Genomic DNA, 19,352 nt, shown 5'->3' with positions numbered 1-19,352 from the left:
ACCGCACGAGTACGACGCAAATCGAGGTTTTCTCTCCTGTTTCTCTTCTCTTTCTTTTCTTCCTGTCCTGTCCACAAAAGAAGCGTCGCTTCGTACGCGCTTGCCCTCGCGGATACGTAAATGTATTCAACTTCGCTGTTCTCAAATAAGGGACGCGTTGCGCGACATTACCGATAGAGAAGCCGTTACGCAGCCCCCTTGGGTCGTGTTTAGTTCAGGAGGGTTTGTGCGAATGAAATTAAAACGAACACTACGGCACATTGGTAGAGAATCACAAACGGTCACATATGTACCTGTAAGTCTATGTGCGCAAACGATAAAACGTTACCAAGGGGTCATAGTATATACCGACATACATTCCACCGTAACCGTAACCCTCGTAAAGTATCCGTGACATATGACTTCAGAGCACACGACGTCAGTTTCATTCGCTCATTCGTAGTCCAAACCGGCGAAGCTTTTTCTTAGACTGAAAACCGTTCAATAAATTTTTCGGTTTCCCTCCTGAGCGAAAAAAAAAAAAAAACGTATACGGTTTCGATTCCGCTCCGGTTCGCACCAAAATAGCGTTTTTTTTTTGTTTTTTTTTTTCGGTTCGCTCCGACACCCTGCTCTTGTGGACACAGGGATCGGAACCGTTATTATCATTTTTTTTTTTTCGTTCAGTTTGGGTTCGGGCATATTGGTTCTGTTGGCGTTCATCTCCGTTTATCTCTGTCTAAACCTTTTCGAACTAGTTCTGGAAAATGTAGTCAGAAAACAGTAGTCAAGCAGGCACGTCCTTTCGATTCTCAAATAACACAAATGTACGTTCGTTGTTGCTGTTGGCGACACAGCAGTGGTTGACAGCAACAAGGGAGAAACTGATGTTCCGGTTCCCTGGACCGGTAATCCAGAAGATGTGGGTTCGATCCGTACAGCTGGCTAACCTTTTCAGTGGTGACTTTCATCTTTCATCGTTGACAGCAACACCGCGTGTTACCCACGTGCATTTCATCTGCAACGTTACGGTATACATATACTGTATACTGTCTAGTCCACTCACCGTATACACTCTGCTGCATCCCGCTTTTGCACTGGCTGCTATTTTCACAGCCCCAATGAGCAAAACTTGGGGTTGCTGGACGACAAAAATCGCGTACACGGAAGCCTATACAATTGGAACAAAGAAATAAGAAGAAGAAAAATAAAACTCGACCAATATGGCGCTTCTTGTCCTTTGTCCGTAGTGGGGAAAGGAAGGGAAGAAGGATTCTCGGTTTCGAATTTGAAAATGCTCCTCAAACAATCCTTCCCATTTTCTGTCTTCCTTTCGCAGAACAAAACGCGAACGACAGACATAAACAAACATGCCGCGACTTTCCAACTTCCCAAAACTGGAAAGTTGGACAAGTTGAGAGTTTGGACCAACTTTCCAAACAACATATGCCTTCTCGTTTCCTGTGTAATCCCTTAGGCCCGCGCTATGTTTCCTTTCTGATACCCATGCTTTTGTATTTATGTTCCTTTGATTTTTACCTGTACTTGCATCCGTTCCATCCACCCTATCGCCCTCTCCTGCCAGAACTCCCCCATCAACTGCCTTAGAATACGTATAAGAAGTGTTAGCAGGTAGGAAGGCCTTTACGATAACGCTCCGGAAAGCATGATACGCCTGATCCCTTCGAAGTTGTTGAAATCGCGTGGCTGTTTTTTGACTTGACAGTTTCTTTCATAGTTTCCGCGGAGTGCTGCCGAGTTGCTAAAACTCCCGAAAGTGTGCTTCTTTCGCATCCGAAATGGAATCGTTGGGCTGCGGTTGTTGAGTGTCTCCCATTAACGTTCCCCCTTGTCTTGGCAGCCGTATTTCTGTTTCGACGTCTTCTCATTGATTTGTGGCAGGACAGGATTTTCGGAAGTTGCCACTACGGGCTAAAATAGATGAAATGAAATATATGCAATGAGAATAAATAAAATAAATGAAATAAATGAAAGGAAGCTACCGTTTCGTGACGTAAAAGTATGGCTTGCCTGGCCTGACCAGTACGCAAAATCCGTCAGTGTCTAACACGCCTCATCCACGAGCTCCTTCGATTCTGAGTAGCGACGTCATTGTGAGTTAGCGACGACTTTGCTCTCCTAGCAATAGGACGAGCGTCTCCGCCCTTCACTCAACGTTGGAAGCCTTCCGGCGTGGCGTGGAGACGGAAAACGGAATATTCGGGGACCGATGTTGCCAGGCGCGTCACAAACTGCACATCCTATGGCGTCGTGCATCTCAAAGCTAGAAGTAGATTATTGTGCAACGCGTGGAGCTGAACCGACTTAAAAACCCCGACCCCATATGTGAACCTTCCCTTCTCGATCACGTAACAGCTAGAGAAAAAACGCGACGTCTGCATGTTCCATGGTCCAACTTTGAGGAGAACTCTGCCGACAGTGATTACCCCGCTCAACACCCTGGCCAGTCGCCCTGTGTGGCTTGTGGACACCTGTGCTTAGTGGTGGAAGAAGAAGAAGAAGAACTCTGCCGACATCTGTCTTGAAAGGGTTCCACATAGAAATCCAATATCTCGTGACTAGAGTAGTGCTCGAAGGCAAAGACAAAAGTTCGTTGACTGCGTTATAGACAGACAAGTAGATTTTTATATGTAATTTTTCATGGTCACTATGACACGATAGGATACACGTGTGCAACCCCTCCTCCCCCCCCCAAAAAAAAAGAACCTTTATAGGTAGTGCACTTGGGGGAGGGAAACGAGGGAAAGTCGTCCTCTCCCATGTAAAGTCCCCATAGAAACGATGGAACCCTCCTAAAATATTTTTCTGGCTATGCTGCTGGATATTATGCTCTCTACGGTGACCAAGAAATCCATTATAATGCAGTGGCGGGGGGGGGGGGGGGGGGGATCGCCTCCGAAACGTCAGTTTTTCTCTCTCCATTTCCCCCAAAACCGTCCCGACAAAGACCCCTCCCCCCCCGCTCTCCCCAACCGAGGGTCTGGGTCCGCCCCTGTCATAGGGATACGCTTCTCGCTCGAAACTATTGCGTGCTGCGGTGGTGGTGGTGAAGGTGTGATGGTGAAAAGGGCTCGCCGTTGTCGGCCTCACAGAGGTGGGCAACGTCACCACTAACGCCCTGGGAGAATGTGCATCCTGGGCCGGCTGTGGTGCATTTCGCACACGGACGGGAAACTATCAAATGTTCTACAACTCCGAAATAAAACCGTTAATATTTCTTTCTCTCTCTCTTTTTTTCCTTCTATCGGACATTGTACTTGAAAGCAGAAACCTTTCTTGATGGCTATCAATGCCCAATATCGCTCCAACGATATCCGGTGTACGATGTTTTGACGTCTGGCAACAACATCGGCCGCTTGGGGGGGTAGTGGTAGTGAGAAGCAGGTGAGAAGTACGTAGCAGTTCCGTTCTCAGTTTTCTATCCGATCCACTGCATTATCCAAACGTTTGGGATGGCGAACGTGAGCAAAAATCCGTTTTTTGACGGCGACACTGAAGACGTGGACGACTTCACATTTCTAAATCATCCAAGGCAGGGCTCTTCGGGTTACATGCTAGGAAATGGAGTCAACCCGGCTGCTGACCAGTGGGAGCAAAGACGTGAACAACTGCTTCAGGAACGACGACAACTGGAAGACAGCATGTTACAGACTTCCAGTTCTGCTGTACGAGTACTGTACGATACGGAACAAGTCGGAATATCAACTGCGGAGGTAAGAAAAAAGTGGTCGCGTTTAGCGCTCCGCCACAAACTCGACTCTTCGACAAACGGGCTGCACAACGTAACTTCCCCGTTGACAGTGCTGGATTGTTCGCGGTGATGTCAATGCTTAGTGTTCCAATTTCGAACATTATTGGAATCGGGCATTCTTTCTTTCCTCATTCAGGAACTCGTTCGTCAAGGAGAGCAGCTCAAGAACGTCGACCAAAAGTTGGACAACATCAATTCAAGCATGAAAACCAGCCAAAAACATCTCAACTCCATGAAGGTTTGTTGTGCTGAGATGTATTGTGGGTCGCAGTGAGTGCGCAGCTGTGACAGATCATTGATCACATATCAACGTCGCGGTAAGGTTACAGAGGAAGGAGGGTCCAGGGATATTCCCAGGATTTTCATCTCGGGCGGGGGTGTTAGCGTTCCGTAGCGGGTGTGTGGCATCAATATTTGCAGTTTTTCTGTCTCTTTTGGTCTTTCTTGCAGACAATTTGTAGGGGTGTTGCAAAATTTTAGGGAGCGTAGGGGGTGCTGGAAAAATCCCTGGGTCCAGACATAGCTGCTCAATAGATTCTTGGTTCCTCGGGACAATTGGTAAAAATTTAGTACTTTTTTAGGAACACAGTTTGTTTGAGGCCTTCAAAAGCCTGATGTGGACATGGGGGTTTCGCTGGCAGTAATATTCGAATGACAATTTGCATGACGTATGAGAGTTCCCATAAAAATATATAAAAATATAAAAGAATGGAAAACACAGAAGAGGTTCTTTAAAAAATACTGTATAAGTGCTTAAATTCGTGGGCTCAATAATTCGCGAATTTGTGAGAAGCCAGGATCAGGCAATTATTCGCGGAACCTTAAATTCGCGGTACCGCGCTGCGTCCACCCTGCATCTTAGGGGCCATCCACCTTGAACTTCTTGGAAGAAGCTAATAAGAGGTATCCCAACTGGGTAACTCGTTCAATTTGTCTTCCTTTTGAGCACTTCTGACTGCAAGGGATGCAATTAGGGGTCCTACTCGGCTCGTATCTGTGCCATTGCCCAATTGCCCTGTCTCCCGTCATTCCTGTCATCGCATCGAGCAGGTGCGATTGGCACTTGGTAGTGATGCCACAACTTTTCCAAAGGTCTATACGCGTGACAGAGTGCATACGCGCTTTCTGGATGATCCAGGCTTACAAGGAACCGGAATCACGGGAGGCTTACATCCGCGGGGGATTCGTACGTGAAGGCAGGACTACAGTCTCCAGTTGCAGCGGCGAACTGAACACTTTGCGAGGCAATGCGGTGTAACAGCGTAAGAAACTCCGTATACATAAGTTGCCTCAGCGTCCTGGGTCAAATTTCTTACATATTTCTTTCACGTATTTTTCTGTCATTGGTTCGAATATTTGCGGGACTTCAAATTCGCGAAAAAAGGGCGTTCGCGAATTTCGCGAAAAATAGGTCCTCGCGAAAATTACTACTTATACAGTAGTTAAAGCACCAGTCTCCAACTTCAGTACACTTTATAGCACTGTAATACTGTCGCAACTAAGTTGCAACAGTATTACAGCTTATGTTTCAACTTTTCATGTGATCATGAATGAAGCATGTGCACACGAAGAGCTGGAAAACAACATACTTTGACGAAGACACCGAAAGTTGCTTCAGTGGAACAGTGCAATAACCTGTCCAAATGTCGAGGCATTTTTGAATGTTTTTTGTAATACGCGTGTCATTCTACGTTCTTGTACACTCATTGCCCTAGTAATTTGTAGCCAGCAGAATACTCGTCAGTATACTGTGACAATTTTGCTTCTCGTTCCCAGCTGAAATACGGCGGTGGTCGAAAAAGCGGGATAGCGGCGAGAATTGAACCGCACACCTCTCGATAGCCGGTCGAGCGCACTAACCACTACGCTTAGCCGACGTTCACAATCTTCTAATAGCCTTCGAGGATCTGAGAGTAATAAACAAATAAAGGTGGCGCCCAAGAATATGCTCCAACAGAGTCTGGCCATTAATGGGTCATGCCTATATCTGAAGCTCCACCCACTTTTTCAGCTTTGCGACCAATAGAGTTCTGAAATATGGGGCGCTATCAATCAACCTGTCCTCACTATTTGTCCCCGTATCCAACATGGGCAGCGCCATTTTGGGTGGCAAGTGGATTGGATGGGATTGGAATGGATACCTCACGCAATCTGCAAAACTAGTGGATTTTTGGTGCAAATTTGATGTGCGCCACCTAGGGAGCGTAAGGCACGTCGGGAACTGTCGTCTGCTTCCGTCGTCGTACCGCTGCTGGCAGAACCACCTGCTGGGACACAGATTCTGTCGTCGGCATGTTTTTTAAACAAATCTACATGAATAGTTTGAATATAAAAGGCAAGTGTGTTTATATCCATGAAATCCAGCAATTAAATATAAGGTTGTACAGCACAGCACCGTTTTTGTTACGGTTTCGTTGTGATCGCCGTGTTCACTAGGCCTAACACGTCGACAAAAATGTATTATTTTCAGTTGGATATCAGTGGATGAGCACAAGATGAAACTGATTTCCGAGAAACTTATATTAGGACGTACAATTGCAGCGTAAAATCAGGTTAATCTGTGAAAATTTTTTGTCACGAAATCCCGGCTTCACTGTTTGTTTTCGTCGCCATTTTGGATGGCAGTGCGGTGTCATGGCGACTCCCTTGGTAAAAAGCAAACCAATCAGAGGAGCGAAACTGTGATTGACAGGTCGAGCCTCTTTTTGTGACTCTTCCCAGTGGCGAGACTCCCTTTTAATATACGGCTCTGTCTCCTATCCATGCACGATATAGATTGCTGTGTTTGAGCGCAGACGTTGAAACAGTGTGTTTTTCAGTGCACTTGTGCATGTTTCCAGAGCACTTTGTACATGCATCTCTCGATTACCGGTCATCGAGAGATGCATGGCTCAGATCACGCCGCTGTCTGGCTTTTTCGATGACTACCATTCTTCAACTGTTCGTGTTCCCGGGCAACTTGAAGCTCGTGTTGTGTTTGTCTGTGCCAGCTTCAGAATAGCGTAAAAGTTTTTCTTTCTTTTTTTTTTGCGTGCAACAATTTTTCGTGAGCGTCCAAAATTAGCTAATTTAAGTACGTACCCGCAAAGTAGATACACTATTTACCGTATATAAACTAACTTTGATACGAACATCATGGGTGGTGTAGTAACTGGTACAACAACACCAGGGTGTGAAATTTCCGAATGCAACAGAGCTGCTGCTTCGTTTGAGACTACGAACAGGGATTGCGGGGATCGCATTGTTATCGGAAACTACTCTCTCTTCATCAGAACGTAGCTTCAGCGGGCTGATTGCCGGGATCACCGAGAAACGTGAGCCCGCATTTTAGGCGAATTTAAGCTCCCGCAAAACTTGTTTCGCGAGTAAGCCCCGCACCAAAAAGCGTAGATACGTTCCTCGTGAAATCGACGAATTTTACGGTAAGTAAGTAATTACTTTCCTTCCAGAGCATTTTTGGTGGCATTAAAAGCTACTTCAACAGAGGGAGCAGCAGCGACACTACTCGGGCACCCGCGCCTCCACGAGACAGTGAACCAGAGCCGAGGCCGACCACGGAGCTTGAAAAGGCGCTGGAGAGGGTGAAGTTGGAGAGCGGTCCCAAGAGTGCGGTGCATCCTGCACTAAAGATGCGCGGCATCGACACTGAAGATTTTGGGTCCAGCCTAGACGACGGTTCCACGACCGACTACTACGGAAAGCCGCAGCTGCAGACCGATTACCGCAGCCGAACAGCTGAAGTCGAAGAAAGGCTAGACTCCAATTTGGGTATGTTGGAAGTGTCCACAATGTAGGTTCACAATGGGTTCTTAAAGGTGGTGTCCGCGAGGAGTCCGGCGTTGTGAAGTTTAAGGTAATAGTGTCGCCAGGCTGGTTGCAATCCGACACCGCCGAAAGCTAGAACGCAGGTATTTCTTGCACCCACTATTCCAATCGCACCTTCAGGTCAGCTTTTTTTTCTTTTTTTTTTGGACACCACCTTTAAAAGGACTGTCGTATCATTTCCAGAGGATTTCGGAACTATGGTGTCATTCCATTCCTCGCGGACCGCTGACCACAGTATCGAAAATCCCACGCTCAATAGTGGCGTAGTTTGACAGCTATTTGATGGAGTACATGGCAAGAGCAGACGACGGATGTCGAGAGTATTCCAAAAATGCCTCTCTGGAGAAAGGCAAAAACTTCAATCCCCACGTTTTATTAGCTACAGAAAGCCTGCTTAAAGAGCTTCCTTTCCCTCCTTCACCACTGTCATCTGTTTCAGCCGACTTCAGCCGGTCATTGCAGACAATTTCAAATGCAGACTTTCTGTGGCTACCAATGGCTTCCCTTGAGGCTGATGGCGGCTGATGGCGGCTATCTCCGTGCCTACAACCACCAGAAGCATGTTGTGATTGGTGCAGACTCTTAGGGCGTTTATGTTTATTCGCTCGGAGCAGAATCAGAGCTGAGCAGAAGTGCGTGAAGTGATTTGGAAATCGATTGGTCAGGGGAAAGCAAGAAAAAAAAAAACGAGAGAAAAAATTCCATATGCAACCGAGTGAGAAAGACTGTGAGCTTGCGCGATATCTGCTGCCATGTTGTCTGCTTCCAGCCGGTGCATGTCACAGGGCACGGTTTGTCACCTTATGACAAATGGCCAAATTTAAGCACTTACAACTAGTTCCACAACCTGATTCTGGTATTAAGGCAAGTTCAAAATAGCCGCTCTCTTCTCCAGCCGAGGAATTGTGGGAAGGATCTGCGAGATTGGCGCCCAGACTGAGCGAACCTCCAAACTCGCATCCTCCGCTCTGAGCGCCTCCGAGCGAATAAACATAAACACCCTCGATTGATGACTGCTTCATCTCGTCTAAGCGATCAGGATTTGCTCACACTATTGTCAGTGACAACATGAGTCATACACTTGACCCCGTCTCCCCACACATGAATCGTTCCGCGAAGGCGAATGCAGTGTGGCGCAGCCAAGTGGGGACGCTGGGGAAGAGAGCCACCACTACATCGCGTCATGCAAAGGCTTGTAGCCAACCGGCAGAAGCCTTCCACAGAGGAGTGGGCGGCCCCAATTCTAGGACTTAAGTTGTCACTGACGATAGGTGGAGTTGGCACAACCCAGTGACCTAGCAGGGTCAGGTTCCAGCTGAAGGTTGATTTTACTCTCTTTCGGTTTTGAATGTGCTGCATCGTAATAGTTACATTGCATTTCCTCCTTATTCTTTACTTGTAGAGCCCAAAGTTTTAGGGATATAGGGACCAGATTCTTCCCCGAATCGAAGGTTGCCAGTGTAGGGTGAAGCTCAATTTCACCCGTCAACTTGCCCCCACTGAGACGTCTATAGGAGTGTAACTTCTTTGGCAGCAATTACATCATCGTTTGTACCAAACCAGTATTTGGGGATAAATTTGGGATAATTTGGGGATAAATTAAGCTCAGTTACTCAAACTAACTTTACTAACCTTAGTTTGAGTTTGAGAAGTTAGTTTTTAGGTAAGCTTTAGTTCAGGTTTAGTTAACTCAAACGAACCTTAGTTAATTCGAGTAACTAAGCCCGATTTATCTCAAAATTTAGCGTACTCTAAGTTTTTCTTTACATGAATTCGCGTGAATTTAGAGCACGTTTATTAACTCAATTTCTACCTCCTGAATTTCGAAGAAAAAAAAAATTTTTACATTAACTCTTGTCCTATAGTAACTCCCCATTCATCTTCTTAAAAATGTTGTTGTTGTTGTTATAGCGGAACTTGGCAGTGGACTAGGGAGGCTGAAGAACTTGGCTCGAGGTCTGGGCAAAGAATTGGACGACCAAAGTGAGCTACTCTCAACAATCAACGAAAAAGCGGATCTCGCTGAAGGCACCATTCAGCACCAGAACAGCCAGATACGACGAATCCTAAAGCGATGAAGTGTTAGCTGGACACTTTCGGGAGGTGTGTTTTTCTAGTTAAGAGTTTCGGGCAGGAGAAATTTAATATATGTATATTCCTGGTAGGACACTGTAATGGTGTATTTTCTTCCTGTTTGCCACTGCAAAAAATTGCCCTCCTCTACCTTTTGTAATTATGTTTCATCTTGCAAGAATATACAAATTAAATGTTTATAAATAGTCATTTTATGTCGTCTTAGTGCAGGATACATTTCAGAAAGCACGTTAGTTTTGGGTGCTGCTTTTTGTATCGTCGAGGTTGCTTGTACATATCCAACCTTCTGGCACGTTGAAAATAAATTGTGGCCATCTTGGGCAAGAGGCTTGGCAGTACCGCATTCGTTATTTGTTTCCGGGAAATTGCGTAAGCACGTGACAACACAAAAAAATGTGTACGCAGTATTTTTCTTTGAAAAAAAAAAAAGAAGCCCCCAAACATCGACGCGCGTGTTCCCGCTGAAGTCTCTCTGCAGGCCGAAACGAGGAGGAGGAGGATTGTGATGTCATCAGGGTTACAAGAGAGGCGGTGCTCCAATCGGGGACCAGCACTTTTTGCACTTTTTCTTCTTTCGTTTCTACTCCTAATTCTCTGTGTAGCAGACGACGCTTCTCCGAATAACTGTGGTGGGCCATTGCCACTGTTGCATGCAGTCTCTTTTTTTTTTAAAATCCAATTCCGCGACACGCAGGAATCTGTCAAGTGATTGGTGCATTTTAGCTGTCAGGTTAACGGTCCAGGCTCCCCCTCTCCCACTGCCGTCAAAACAACAACAACTTAACTGCCGTCAGAAGTTCTGTAAACGAAAAAAAGAAAATGCATATTTGTACTGCTGAGATTGTAAATCAAAATTCTCTTAATTCCCGCCTTTTAGTGTCTAACCGACCTGCTAGGGCCTGCGGTTCGGCGCCCGCTCTGGAGATGGCGGCTGCCCCTCTCACACCCCCCATGTAACGGGGGTATTTTTTTCTGCCCAGGGAAGTTTTGATGCTTACCTGTAAACTAATAGTTTGGGTTATATTTTTTATCATTATGTTTTGGGTTTGCGTGAACGTGGGGCAAGGCTTCGGGCAAGGATCCCACAAAAATGATCCGACGTTTACGCCCTCCCTCAGTTGTCATGTGCGTACCCGTCCTCTTCCATTGTGTTCCCGCTTGTTTTCCACTGTGTAGAAGTCCGTCAGGCAAGGTAGATGTCGTGGAAGTAGTGAGCTATTGATTCTGATTTATGTATTAATTATATTATTTGATTGGCAGCTGGCAGCTAACGGCCCTAGTGATTCGGTATTCGGCATTTTTTCCCCAATTCGATTCGGTATTCGACTCAACTTCAAATGTATTCGGATTCGCACGCCCCTACATTTCTTCGAATTTAGAAGGGATGATGCTCTCAAGACAAGTGATTTACATTTTGCAGTGACAGGTCCCAAGAGATGTGGGGAAATTTCAAACACACTGCCTGTAGCGATTGCCTACGAAAAAAAAAAAAAAGAAAAAGGTTTTATTTGCACAAATGAGCCCCATCACTGTGTGGAGGCTCAGATGGAACAAAAAAAAAAAAACGGCATGCTTCTTATCTTACCATAACTAGTCATGCATCACGTAATCAAACGACGCGCTCTTCTCGTTTGTCCATCACGCTAGTATATGCCGAAGTGCAAGGAACTTCCAAGTGGACGTCGTAATATAACTAGGGCCCCGACTTTTTCGGGTTTTATTTCTGGCCAAATTCGGGGGGTAAATATCGGGTGATATTTTTCGTTCGAAAATTCGGGTGGATTCGGGTTAAATCCCGTTACGGCATATTCTGTCGTCAGGAATTCGGGTGTATTCGGGTGATTTTTTTTGTTTAATAAAAATTTGTCTTAACATGGAACTAATGTTTAGCAATGTTATCAAACTTTATCTTAATGCACGCTTACGAGTGTGCCACGCGACCCGGATGTTTTCGGGTAGATTCGGGTTAAACCCGAATTTTACAGATTTCGTTCGGGGGGGGTAAATATCGGGCGGATACGGGTTTAACCCTAAAAAGTCGGGCCCTAAATATAACCCGCACAAAAAGAGGAGGCACACGTGAAATATAAATAGAGCAGGGCAACAGAGGAAAGCAACAAGATTCCGTCACACACGATTCTGTGCAGCAAAAATGCCGTTCAGAGGAGGGCGAGGAAGAGGTAAGTGGTTAAACAATGTACAAATCCGCAATACCGCGCGGAGCAGTCTCTGCTGCTAGACAGCCCATCCTAAACACGGGGCCATGCAAAAATACAGTCCCGGCAACAACCTGTGTTCCAAACTGGGGATTTCTATGAACGGGTAGGGATGACATTTTCGATAGCAAACAATGAGCGAGTGACGAAAAAAATAAAAACAAAGTGACATAGAGACTTTCATAAGCATGCAGTACGCGTGTCACTCTCTTTCCATGTACACAAGAGAATGTCTCTCTGAAGTGTGCGCCCGAAAAAAATGCAGATTGTTAACACACACAAGGTTTGAAACACAATCGGGGGGTAATACACGGGCCCTCACGTATTTCCGAGCCTGAAGTTTCAGCGTTTAACCGGATTCTTCCCCAAATTTGCAGCCTGAATTGTAGGTTGCCTCGTTAGGGTGAAACCCCGATCTTTAGCCGGCAAATTGCCCTCACTGAGACGCCTGTTGGAATGCACACTAACTTGTTTGTCAGCAAATGCAGCTACATCACCGTTTGGACAGTTAGTTTGAGTAACTGAGCCCGATTCCTCCCCGAATTTAGCATACTGGAAGTTTTTTCACCCGAATTTGCATGAATTTCGTGCACGTTTGGTTACCCAATTTTTACTCCCCCCCCCCCCCCTCCCGAATTAAAAAAAATATATTTCCCGAAAACTTCAGGCTCTATCAATTTTGTACCAAAGCGTTCCAAGTGGTCTAAGCGAACGTGGTGTGGAACGGGACACAGTTTTTGCAAGCACATGATGATGAACACAAGAAACACAAGAAACAAACGACGATGTGTTCCTTACCTGTCAGTATCTGTTCACGCTTGTTTCACGTTACTTCAACGCACACTATTTAGCATGCCACTTTGTGGCCAAGTTGCTCATTTCATGTCACAACTTTGAGAACATTCAAAAATCCACCTCTTGTTATTTGGGCAACGTTCATGATCACTTGATATGATGATTACAGGTGGGAGATGGGGGGGGGGGAACAGAAGTGCACCACGATCATTCTATACAGGCCCACCAGTCCCAGTCCTAATGATACGGGTGACAATCCTGACTTCCGGGCTCTAGATAACGTACAAATACTACACACTAATCATATTAATAGAGAGTTTTAGAACAAGGCGTGAGACAATGGGGGACCCAAAAATGCAAGCACTGTTAAAGCATACAACACAGCCTCTCCTTGCAGACAGCTTATAGGTAGAGCATGACTTTTCGCAGTTATATTTTTTAGCAACATCAGGGGGGTAAATACTACATATCGGGTTATAGTTAGGGCCTGACTTTTTAGGGTTAAACCCGTATCCGCCCGATATTTACCCCCCGAACGAAATCTGTAAAATTCGGGTTTAACCCGAATCTACCCGAAAACATCAGGGTCGCCTGGCACACTCGTAAGCGTGCATTAAAATAAAGTTTGATAACATTGCTAAACATTAGCTCCATGTTAGGACAAATTTTTATTAAACAAAAAAAAAATCACCCGAATTCCTGACGACAGAATATGCCGTAATGGGATTTAACCCGAATACACCCGAATTTTCAAATGAAAAATATCACCCGATATTTACCCCCCGAAACTGGCCAAAAATAAAACCCGAAAAAGTCAGGCCCTAGTTATAGTTTGCTTCAACAATTTGGGCATAATCGGGTTGAACTGAACCTGATTAAAGCCAATTCTCGTTGAACTGGATTGAATCGCTGGTTTACTCTGCATAATACACGTGGCAGACCAGTAGGCACAGATTATCAATATTTAGTGCATGAATCTAAGAGGCAGAAGGGTCTCCGATTTGACCAGTCTGTATGTCTATATTTATGGATTTACAGCAGTTTCCAAAGTTCTGTGTCAGTTGTGATGACTTGGGATCCCCCTGGTCCAGCAATTTTTGGAGAAATTATAGGTTAAACCCTGTTTTTGCTGATTTCAATTGGAGGGGGGTAAAGGTAGGGTATAACCCTAAAGAGTCAGGCCCTACTTATAGGACAGGGTTTTCGTAACATGCAGTGGTGCACTTAGTGTGACTGTAGCACAGCCTCAGCTAACAACAGAGACTTACAAAAGAAAAAGAAATTAGCTTTTGTAAACACACTAGGCTGTTGGTAGTAAAAATAATTTCGTAAAAATTAATTAATATTAATTAATTACGAAAAATTTTCTTGCAGACGGTACGCTCATGCGAGTTCTCGCCGGCAGCGAGGGCGACGCGAGCTAGCTTTGGGGCCCCATGTTCAAAAAAAAAGAAGAAAAAGAAAAAAGTGTGCGCACCCACACAGTTTTGGGTTCCCGGCACCCAAAGTGTTGACGCCGCTATACTTCCTTGGGGCCCCAAAACGCCACTTGGGTCCCCAGTTCTAAAACTCTCTGATGACTCGAGCACTAGCCATCCTAAAGTAGTCGTGCTAACCAATGGAGTAGCAATCACTTCCAAACACTTGGCCTCATGTCAGTCTTACCTTGTTGAGCAGAACAGCACGTGAACTCCAATAATGACATTAGGCACTGCCATTTCCTTACACAGTAAAGTCACTATACATAGTTGATTCCTGTTCATACAGTGTCACTCAAACGCAATGCAAACGCAGAGCTGTAAAATCGTAGCTGATGAGTACTACCGAATCAAACTGCTGTAGCCATGCCGTCACATGGTCCAACTCAGCTGGTACTGAGTACCGGTACCGGTTGTTCATAAAATGATACTTAAACGCTATCACATTTGCTGTACAGCAATTCAGTACGTAGCTACAAGGCTGCCACAAATTTTCGCAACTTTGTCGTCTGCATCAGATGAGGGAGGCATTTTCGCAGAAATGAGCTAGCATTGCGGATCAATGCCGAATCAAGTTGTTGCACTCAGAAGCAACGTAATTGGTGTTGTAGTTGAGATGAAACAATATCGACATCATCGACAATTTTCACGTTTCAGAAGATGTCGCTGTCTTATTGATGTGGCGTCGGTATAAATAGTACATAGATATGTTGGCATATATTATATACAGGGTATTTTTTTAGCCCTTACCGAATTTTTATTTCGGCGCATTTGCACATCAAAATTCAGGGATCGATACTTTAATGCATGTGTGTGTTTCAGGATTTTTAAAACACGGAATGGCATTCAATGAGGATAGCCTCTTGATCTGCTATCTCACTTTTGCCCAAAATTCACTAGTCAAAAAGTTAATTAATGAATTTTTATATGTCCATAATTTTTTATATATGTTTTAAATTTATATATTTATTGATCTCATAATCTGCTATCTCAGTTTTGCCCAAAATTCCTAAAGTAAAGCGTCAATTAATGAATTTTGGGTAATTAGTCATTTTGTAGTTCCATACTCTCTCCCAGAGGGCGTCCGCCTGGCCGCAGAACTCAACTGCAAAAACAACATCTGTGCTGTTCTCATCGCTTTTTCATAAAAATTCCGCAAAGGCTAAAAAAAACAAAAGAAAAACTGTATATTGATATTTTAGTGATTTCTGGATGTTTCACGAGTCTCAAAAGGCTTCATTTTACAGCTCCGGCCTGCACGTGAAAGAACACTCCCGTCGTCACGCACTGGGGGAAAAAGGCGGTTAAAAAAAAACTACGAAGACCACGTCCGCTCAGTAGAGATAGATCTTCTTGGTGATAGCTTTTCGGCACATGTGGCAGATGCGGAGCGTCTGAGAACACACGGAGCATGCCCCGTGACCACAGAGAAAAGCCACGTTGCGTCGCCTTTCCATGCAGATGGAACATCCCTGGGATTCCTCGATCTCCTGGATCTTGCTCTCCAGGTATCGCAGCCGTTCGAGGCTTGCCTGACGCACGCGCGATGAAAGCACTCGGCCGCCTGAAAACGAGGACAGAGAGCTTTCGTCACACGCTCGAGATACTTCGGTACCGTAGTCGTGGCAAAATTTTATACATAGGGCCTGACTTTTTCGGGTTTTACTTTTGGCAAAATTCGGGGGGTAAATATCGGGTGATATTTTTCATTTGAAAATTCGGGTGTATTCGGGTTAAATCCCGTTACGGCATATTCTGTCGTCAGGAATTCGGGTGTACTCGGGTGATTTTTTTTTTTAAATAAAAATTTGTCTTAACATGGAACCAATGTTTAGCAGTGTTATCAAACTTTATTTTAATGCAGGCTTATGAGTGTGCCACGCGACCCGGATGTTTTCGGGTAGATTCGGGTTAAACCCGAATTTTACAGATTTCGTTCGGGGGGTAAATATCGGGCGGATACAGGTTTAACCCTAAAAAGTCAGGCCCTATTTATACAGTGGAACCTCGTTAATACATATCCGCTTAAGCAGTAGTTGCGCTTAAGCAGTAGTTGCGCTTAAGCAGTAGTTGCGCTTAAGCAGTAGTTGCGCTTAAGCAGTAGTTGCGCTTAAGCAGTAGCCGTGCTTAAGCAGTAGTCGCGCTTAAGCAGTAGTCGCGCTTAAGCCGTAGTCGCGCTTCAGCCGTAGTCGCGCTTAAGCAGTAGTCGCGCTTAAGCAGTAGTCGCGCTTAAGCAGTAGTCGCGCTTAAGCCGTAGCTGCGCTTAAGCCGTAGCTGCGCTTAAGCCGTAGCTGCGCTTAAGCCGTAGTTCCGCTTAAGCAGTAGTTGCGCTTAAGCCGTAGTTGCGCTTAAGCAGTAGTTGCGCTTAAGCAGTAGTTGCGCTTAAGCAGTAGTTGCGCTGAATCCCCGTCACGACTCCCACTGAAACCAATGTATTTGCTACCCGCTTAAGCCGTAGCTGCTTGCAGCCTCAATATCGGTTAATGCGTACTTTTCGTCCTGAAACAGATCGTGCTGAACAAAAAAACTAGCTCCTCCCGTACCAAGAACAAAGATTTGGAAGCACGTGGCTCCTCCAGAGACAGGGCGAAGCCAATACATCACTCCTGCGAGGAGGAGAGGTCATTCTCCCGCAGAGTGGAGAGGGCAAGTAGGCTCTGAACCTCCTCCCCCTCCTACAGTTTCGTGTTTCGTTCGTTTTGTTTCTCTCACTTCTTTGTCACTTGTGTTGGCTTGTGGGACAGCGCCATGCCACAGTGTCCTGAGCACCAAGGAGAAACTGAACGTCATCCGTACCATCGAAACGGGGACTTCTTGAACAGCTTGCCAGTAATGTTGGTGGATTTGAAGCCTCGATCATTGCTGCAAGGCTGCCTCGGTACGAAGCGAAAATAACGGACTCTCTTGTTGCAAAGTGAATAAACTGCGATATCTATCCTCATTTTGTCGAACGTGTTCCATTTTTCTTCCGTTAGACAGGTACCTGGACTTGTATTTTGAGTTTTTGGTTAAGCCGTAGTACCGCTGAGTACATAGCTCTTTTTTCGCGTCCCCACCAGGTACGCATTAACGAGGTTTCACTGTAGATTTTTTTAAATCGCGCTAGGAACATGCAGCGGAACATAGAAGTGAATCCCAAAGGGGCGTCGCAATTGAACCTCCATGAATTGGGCCTGAAGCTTTAGGGTTTAACCCGATTCTTCCTCGATTTGAAGGTTGCCTCTTCAGGGTGAAACCCGATTTTTACCCGGCAAATTGCCCTCACTCAGACATCTGTAGGAATGCACGCTAACTTGTTTGACGGCAAACGCAATTACATCACCATTTGTACCGAACCAGTTCAGTTAGTTTGAATAGCGGAGCCAGATCGAAATGAAATGAAAAATGGAATGAATCCCTCCCTGAATTTAGTGTACTGGAAGTTTTTCCACCTGAATTTGCACGAATTTAGAGCGCACGTTTATTTACCAGATTTTTACTCCCCGAAATTAGAAAAAAATGTTTCCCGAAAACTTCAGGCTCTATCCACGAACAATCAATGACAAACCAAACAGACAACAAACAAACAAACAAACAAACAAAAAGAAACAGATGAACCAACGTACAACACACAATTTTCGTAGGATGAACACCAGCGAGAGAAAAGAAATTACGCTACAAAGTGATCATGGAGCGTGCTGAAATTGCTTAGATCGCTTGCTTGCTTGCAGAGAGCCTAAATGCTAAAACTTTATGCTGCGCAAGCACGTTTATATTTAGAAAGGCCTACACGTAGCAAGCGTAACATTTGTCAAGACTCAGTACGGCTGCCATTTTTACCGCAGCTTTACCCGAAGCAAAATTTTAAAAATTCAATATTCAGTTTTTAAAAGGCAAAAATTCAAAACATGAGAGAACTGATGTTCTGAGGCTGGAACAACATAAAAGGGACAATCACATACAAGGCCTCAAGTTGCTTAAGAAACTATGCTCATTAAGAAAAATCCTCGTTAGCGCCGGGAAGCAACCGTGGCTCTGAGTGGTGTACAGACGTGGACAGATGGAGAGAGGATAGTGGGAAGGAGTTGGTGGTGGTGGTGGTGGGGTCAGTACGCGTCCTAGGCAGACTTCGGGGGGAAGTGCCGACATTGTGCCAACATTCGTCCGGAAAGTCTGCCGGAAAACACAGGAGAAACAGATAAAATGGTTAAAAAGCAAGCGAGCTGGTGGCTAAGATCCAGGACGAAAACCCGAGACTGGGAAAAGACGAAAACGGACGACACAACAAAAAGTCTCAATGTCAAGTCAAAGAGACTTTTTGTTGTGTCGTCTGTTTTTCGTCTTTTCCCAGTCTCGGGTTTTCGACAGGAGAAACCTCAGACAGCTCAGCCGGTACCGGGGATTTCTTCGTTAAAAATTCAAAATTCGTGCTTACTGCGATCGATTTTGTTCAAGATTATTTCCTGGCAGGAGATGCACTTCTTCATGCGGACACAGCAATCCTCACAAGTGACGGTGTGACCGCAGGGCTCGAATAAGACGGTTGCCAACGTCTCCATGCAGATGTGGCACTCCAGTCCCTGCGGCAATTCCACTGGCACGCCGGCTAACTCGGTGGCAATGGCTGGAGGTTGTTGCCTGTCCCAAGAAACGTGCAGATATATTTATAGCCTGAAGTTTTCGGGAAATATTTTTTCCTACATTCGGGGGGTAAAAATCGGGTAAATAAACGTGCGCACTAAATTCGTGCGAATTCGGGTGAAAAAAAGTTCCATTGCGCTAAAATCGGGGAGAAATCGGGCTCAGTTATTCAAACTAACTGTAGCGATTTGGTACAAACGGTGATGTAACTACATTTTTCTGCCAAACAATTAAGTTGGTGCATTCCTAGAGACATCCCGGAGAGGGCAATTTGCCGGGTAAAAATCGGGTTTCACCCTAAAGAGGCAACCTTCAATTCGGGGTGCAAATTCGGGGAAGAATCGGGTAAAACCCTAAAACTTCAGGCTCTACAGATATTCAGTGGAAAGCGAAACACTGGAAGCGATTCGGAACCTGAATACTCCTTGCCGAAGGTGTACATCCGTTGGGATTATGGGTGCTGTTAGCACATTTTGAAAGTAAAAAAACAAAAAAACAAATCCTCGTTAGCGCTGGGAAGCAACCACGGCTATGAGCGGCGTACAGACGTGGACAGATGGAGAGAGAACAGTG

At 45.3% G+C, this 19,352-nt stretch overlaps 2 protein-coding genes across 7 annotated transcripts in view; one reads left to right on the top strand and one right to left on the bottom strand.

The window, feature by feature from the left end:
• The first annotated feature begins 3,361 nt into the window (after positions 1-3,361).
• Positions 3,362-9,997, top strand: LOC135370339 (synaptosomal-associated protein 29-like). Its single transcript, XM_064604064.1, has 4 exons — positions 3,362-3,713; positions 3,888-3,989; positions 7,201-7,519; positions 9,488-9,997. Exons 1-4 carry the CDS (start codon positions 3,453-3,455, stop codon positions 9,652-9,654), a joined length of 849 nt encoding a protein of 282 aa, XP_064460134.1. The 5' UTR covers positions 3,362-3,452; the 3' UTR covers positions 9,655-9,997.
• Positions 9,998-11,133: 1,136 nt separating this feature from the next.
• LOC135370338 (E3 ubiquitin-protein ligase MIB2-like) overlaps positions 11,134-19,352 on the bottom strand; it is a 32,077-nt gene continuing 23,858 nt past the window's right edge. For all 6 annotated transcript variants that reach the window (XM_064604061.1, XM_064604062.1, XM_064604058.1 and 3 more), the window contains 2 exons: positions 18,574-18,776; positions 11,134-15,723 (listed from right to left, as the gene is read on the bottom strand). In XM_064604061.1, coding sequence (XP_064460131.1) covers positions 15,494-15,723; positions 18,574-18,776 — 433 coding nt within the window. In that variant the 3' untranslated portion in view covers positions 11,134-15,493. The remainder of the gene's footprint in view (positions 15,724-18,573; positions 18,777-19,352) is intronic.

Source organism: Ornithodoros turicata, chromosome 10 (assembly GCF_037126465.1).
Source record: "Ornithodoros turicata isolate Travis chromosome 10, ASM3712646v1, whole genome shotgun sequence".
NCBI lineage: Eukaryota > Metazoa > Arthropoda > Arachnida > Ixodida > Argasidae > Ornithodoros > Ornithodoros turicata.
Note: the sequence above shows the minus strand (reverse complement) of the source record. Positions and strands in the feature narration are given on the sequence as shown.